This window comes from Sinocyclocheilus anshuiensis, unplaced genomic scaffold (genome assembly GCF_001515605.1).
Source record: "Sinocyclocheilus anshuiensis isolate Anshui unplaced genomic scaffold, SAMN03320099.WGS_v1.1 scaffold246, whole genome shotgun sequence".
Classification (NCBI taxonomy): Eukaryota; Metazoa; Chordata; class Actinopteri; order Cypriniformes; family Cyprinidae; genus Sinocyclocheilus; species Sinocyclocheilus anshuiensis.
Genome location: NW_015542356.1, coordinates 89,596 through 95,744, shown reverse-complemented (window position 1 = coordinate 95,744; position 6,149 = coordinate 89,596). Strand labels below are relative to the sequence as shown.

Sequence of the window (6,149 nt, the reverse complement as noted above, 5' to 3'; positions counted from 1 at the left end):
ATAAGCGACTTTGTCATTGTAGCATTGTTGATGTTGTGTGTTTTTCATTAAGAGTAATATTGAATCAACCTTAAGAATTAAGTTTGTTTCAAGAATAGGAAAGACCTAACGTTAAAGATCAAAATAAGCGCTACAGATGTGAAAATGCGAGATTAGTTGCTGCTGAGGTAGACGCTCTCGCTCTTTCTCTGCTGTCTGTAGATATTGTTGTTAATTCTTCACTTGGGTACGGCAGAGACATGTTACAGGTTATAATATAATCCAAAAATCATGGCAACAAATGATTTTTTAAGTCAGTTTAATAAGTTTAATCAGTTGAAACTTCTTTCACAGTCAATTTGATTCAACTTAACTCATATTTAACCGTTGCTTCTTGTTATTGTAGGCTTAGGCTACTTTTTTTCAATGGATTTTAATGAATATACTAATTAATATAATGAATATTATTTATTTTTGATTACATATTGTTCATTCATTTATTTTCAACACCGCACCCCCAGCACCCTCATTTTTTCGTGGGCTACACTCCAGGGGGTGCTGCAGCACCCCTACTTCCCGCGGTAATGAAAATAAGTACACTTTAGCATACTTTGAAAAAGAGGGCTTAAAATAATATACTTTAAAAGAATATACTTAGGTGCATACTTAATGTTTTCAGACACTTAACTGAATGTAAATTGCAGTAAAAAGACAATAAGTTATTGTTCAAATTTATATTACAGTAAATGCATATAGTTCTTTTTTTTGACCCACTTTAGAAGGACTTATGTAAGTATCTTTATATGCAATTTCACAATTTTATTGTCTTTGAAATATGGTTAAAGTGTACTGCCGAATGTACTGACAAGCATTTATGGTAAACTAATATAATCTTCATGTAATTTCTATTGAAACTTGCAATTTAGTACATTTAAAATATATTAATTTTAAATGTAATACTGAACTCTAACAGATCACTATAGTTAAAATTAAAACCAAGTACTTTACATATGCTTTAGTATGTTAGTCAACACATACAAATTTGTGTTTTTTAAAGCAAGGTAAGAGATTATTAAAGCATACACATAGAGTAAGTGTCTTTTTATTTCCTTAATATTATATTATCTGCAAGTACAGTTTTTAAAATGCTTTTAAGGTTTGAAGTACAAGTGCACATTAAATACAATTAGGTACACTTCTTTTTCACAAAGGGTGTTAATAGCTGACATATATTGTCATTTACTTGTGTGTCATTGTGTGTGTGTGTGTGTGTGTGTGTATCTCACAAATCCTGCCATTTCAGTTTCATATGTCACCCCTAAGTTAAAATGAAAAAAAAAAAAAAATGCATAAAGAAATTGAAGCATATTGACCACTAAAATGCATTATGACATTATTTTCATGACAATTTTCACATTTACATCACAAATTCTCATTCAAATAATGTGAGAAAATGCAATTCTTGTTACTGTATTGTGAAAAAAATATAATGATATTTTTTCATAATATAAATACCTTTATTTTTACATCATGCTAGTATTGGTAGTAAATTAACCATTATCTCTGGACAGGATAAATCAAACAGTAGTTAGAATGATGTTGTATGTTAAGGTTAATGTAAATCAAGAAATATAAGGGAAAATGTATATTATGATGCTTTCCATTTCATGTTTTCCACTACTGTTAGCTTTTCCGCAGTTCTACAGTACTACAGTGTCATAAAAAAGATATTCCATGAAGTCGCTAAATTAAAATGAGGTCATAACCATTCATACTCAAATTGCATAGACTATAGTGTGGTCACTATGCTTTATACTGTAAACAGAGCTTTGTGCTGGAAGGTGATCATTCGCCTGATCACCCATAAAAATTCACTGCTTTGAATCTGCCCTGTCAATGTGTCCATAAAAGAGATTACACCTGAACCACAAGATAAAATATACTCAAAGCTCTGTTGTTTCCTGCTCTATTACGATTTGTCATGTTCTATGATTTAAGATCTCCACAGTGTTGAGAGAACCGAGAACAGTGTTGTGTGTTCAGCTACTCACCCGCTTTCTGTTGCAAGTCTCTTGTGTTAAAGGAAGCAATGGGAGGTGCTCTATGACCTCTTACTCAGAAAGTGTTTGGTCCAATGTTCATTGCTACAGCAACTGTGCCACACCTGACATAACTAAGTGTAAAGTTATAAATCACAACTGGAGTTACAGATTCACTCATTAGCCCTGTCGAACAATCTCAGTGCTCAAACACACACACACACATACACACATTTAAATCTTCTTCTTTTTTTCAGTTAAAATCATATAATCATAATTGCATACAAATATTTTAGGACTTAATATAGAAAACATTAACATTATGCACATGAACAGACTTCTGGTAGAAAAAGAAAGGAATCTTTCTGGTGTCTCCACTAGGCTTTTTATCTAGCTTACCCAGAGTCTATTTCCTACATTATTTATTTTGTCCACTTTTGCTACTAACAATGTATAAATAATACAAGAAATTCTGCGTTAACACCAGCTGAGTTGCCATGTGATCACAGAAGATCAGAGCAATTGACAAAAAAAAAAAATATTACAAAAAAACTCACTGATAAGATTACTGTAAGATTTTCTTTTGCAAGGACGTAAAAGTAGCACCAAAAAAAATAAAAAAAATAAAATTCCGAACTTTTATCTTATGATGTTTGTGATGTATTCATGCAACAAACATTTTTTTTTTTTTTTCCTGTCAATTTTCAGTCAAATTTCAGTTTTTAAAAATGCTTTTCAAAAAGTGGGATTGCATGTTTTGGCACGTATATGAAAAAATAAATCACTGCTTGACAGAATTAAATGTTAAAATGCATTTGATATGCAATCTGTTTTATTTTGACTCACTAAACACACAACTGTATTGCATCTGTTGCAAAAATAAATAACGTTTTAATGACATGCTAAAGTGTCACACATCAATTTAGCTTCTATCTAAAGTATCACACAAGAAGCTGTGACTTTCCATACAGTAGTCACACTAGAAATTGTAACTGTACATACAGTAAATATCTACAAACATGTAATTTTGAGAGTGTAAAGACTTGAAACTATCTGTACTGAAGTATCATTCTTGTATCCATGTCAGTGTTGGAGAGACTATTTGAATAGCAAAGACAGTGGCTACAATTGATTTGCATGGATTCAAAGTCTGTCTTTTATGCCAGCCTGTCTTAATTCATATTTCATTCAAATCTTGGGTGGAAATAGAATGTAATAGCAAATACTCACTAAGATGGCCACATGAAGTGTCAGTGATAAAATATAGCCATTTACCTAATACCACAGATTTAAGGTTTGACTTTGGGTAGATTTTGTTTTCTGGGAAATTTAGGAATAGGATATGGATGGGAAGGTGGCAGGGCTGGGAAACGTAATTTAATAATAATTATTGAATTGTTTTTTCCGTTGTTATAGAATATTTGATCAATTTTATTCTATTCTATTGTGGGCCTATAAAGCAGAATTTGGGTTTTAATAGCCTATGGTTAGAAAAATGCCCTCATGAAGGAAAAAAAGCCCCTGAAAATCCATTCCAGAGGATAAATATTGTCCCTAATAACAAAGCTAAATGGACAGTTCACCCCAAAATGAAAATTCTGCTATCATTTACTCACCCTCATATTTTTCCAAACCTGTATGACTTTCTCTCTTCTGCAAAATTAGACATTTCTTTTTGGGTGGACAATCCTTTTAATATCCACCAATGCAGGTAGGCTACATGCTAAGTTCACAGAATGCACTTTGCCATAATCCAAGTACTCACACACAGATCACATTAATATTTTCACTGAATCAGAGGTCAGTATAGCCATATATGGAAAAGTCATTTAACCCAAGTTAAAGTCGGATAGGTTGTTCCGCAGAATGGTGTCCTTCACTGCGTCAAAAACAAAGCGGATATTTTCAGTGTCGGTTGCACAGGTGGAATGTGTGTAGATGCTTTTATGTGTGTCTGAGTTCTGCTCCTCATACATACTCAAGATGAACTTCATTGCGGCATCTGCGGCATTTTTAGGGCCTGTGGAATGAGCAGATAACATAGATCTCATAATTTCAGTGGAGTTCAGTAGTAAACAAAAAACACTTTAGCAGTGTTGGGGAGAAACTACTAACTGCATTTTATTTTTTTTTGATGTGTGAAACTTTTGGTTGGGTGGACTTTTAATGGATGGACAAAAATGATGAAAAAATGTTAAACATGTTTTAATTTGTGATGAACAGAAGTCTTATGGGTTTGCGACGACATGTGGGTAAGGAAATGATGACATGATTTTCATTTTGGGGTGAAGTAAAATATATATTCATTATAATATATAATATTTATTCGTGGCTTTAAAATAGCTTCCCCAACACAGCACTGTATATGTTTACTGCAACAAATGAAATGTATTAATATTTTTTAATCAATAAACAGCATAAAATACAATTAGTCAGAGAGAGTGGCTTTTTCATACAATAGCACTGTCTCACTGTACTAACTGTTTCAGTTTCTAAAGGGGTCATATGATGTTGCTAAAAAGAACATTATTTTGTGTATTTGGTGTAATGAAATGTGTTTATGCGGTTTAAGGTGAAAAAAACACATTATTTTCCACATACTGTACATTATTGTTTCTCCTCTATGCCTTGTCTTTCTGAAACGCGTCGATTTTTACAAAGCTCATCGGTCTGAAAAGTGAGGTGTGCTCTGATTGGCCAGCTATCCAATGCATTGTGATTGGCCGAATACCTTCTAGTCGTGTCCTCTTTTGGAAGGCCAAACAAAGTAGTTTCGCTTTCACAACGAAACACACGGCGGGCTAGATTGAGCGGTGGCAGGCGGGCTTGAGAACGGCGCGGCCGGCGGATTCGGCGAAGGAGCGTCCGGCAGGCTTGCGGCAACCACATGTGACGACCCCGGGCTGGACTCCGCTTTGTCCACGGTGAAAGCCGATCCGGCGATCCACAGCGCAAAGTTGATGTATTTCCTCAGCGACCAGCACGGATCAGCTCCAGGCATGACGAAGCGGATATCATCCTCTTTTGGAAGGCCAAACAAAGTAGTTTCGCTTTCACAACGAAACACAGCGCTTTCACGACATAGCGGCGGCAGCAGCAACAATACTACAGCGCCTTCTTTCTTTGCGTGAACATTTGGGCGGCGTTATGCAAATCTTCCCACATCGTGACGTAGACATGTGGGGGCGTGTTAGAACGAGCCATTTTAGGTAGGCGTGGTTGACTCTTAACTTTTATAAAGAATATCTCTTTGGATCTGAGACTTTAGACTTTGCAACTTTACAGATCTTCTTTATGCACCAAGAGCTTGTAACACTCCAAAGAGAAAGGAAAAATTTAAATCGCATCATATGACCCCTTTAACATTTTTATACCTGAAACAATTGATAAATCTGCCAGTTTGGTAAGACAAATTATCTATGAAAACAAGCCTTATGCTGTGTTGCTTCTCATGTAAATGTATGTTGTTTCAATGAAAAACAAGGCAAAAATACTTAAGCTGCGGTTTTGGCACTCCAACCTTTGTATTGTGGAAAATAGTCTACAAGATGTGACTTTGATATCTTCTCCTTCAGGATATCTGTTTTATTGAGGAAGAGGATGACAGAGGACTCCTGGAACCAGGGGTAGGAGATGATTGTCTTAAAAAGTGCCTTACTCTCCTCCATGCGGTTCTGGGGAGGTATAAAATCACATCAACAGAATGAGCAACTTAAAGGTGCAATAGGTGATTGTCTTCAGAAACATTTTTTGTTATGCTGGTTGAAAGTCTCTTCACATCCCGATAGCAATCATTAAGTTAAGTGGTCTAAATGTATTTATCTGTATTTATATATTCTGTGGAAGGTGTAGGACCAAGAAATGTTCGTCCAATCAAAACGTTCGGTCCGAGCTTTTGAATTAGCTTTCCTACCTGCCTGTCAACGTATGTATTAGCATATCTCTGCGCACCCGGTTCTCGCAGACAGGATACGTCATCAGCGCGTTCACGCACGCTGTGCAGACAGAGCGAGAATGGCAGACAAACATCAACAATCTGATCTTCCTTCCTGATATTATAATACTTCTAAATATTTCTCACCGGTGAATGACACACGATGTAGCCCAGCGGTTCCCAATTCCAGTCCTCGC

At 35.4% G+C, this 6,149-nt stretch overlaps 1 protein-coding gene across 1 annotated transcript in view; it reads right to left on the bottom strand.

Annotated features, from left to right (window-relative positions):
* Positions 1 to 3,833: 3,833 nt before the first annotated feature.
* The window catches only part of LOC107691789 (guanine nucleotide-binding protein subunit alpha-14-like), a 9,917-nt gene continuing 7,601 nt past the window's right edge, over positions 3,834 to 6,149 (bottom strand). The window contains exons 6-7 of the mRNA XM_016490600.1: positions 5,539 to 5,692; positions 3,834 to 4,038 (exon numbers count right to left, since the gene is read on the bottom strand). Of these exons, the coding sequence (XP_016346086.1) occupies positions 3,848 to 4,038; positions 5,539 to 5,692 (345 nt within the window). The 3' untranslated portion in view covers positions 3,834 to 3,847. The remainder of the gene's footprint in view (positions 4,039 to 5,538; positions 5,693 to 6,149) is intronic.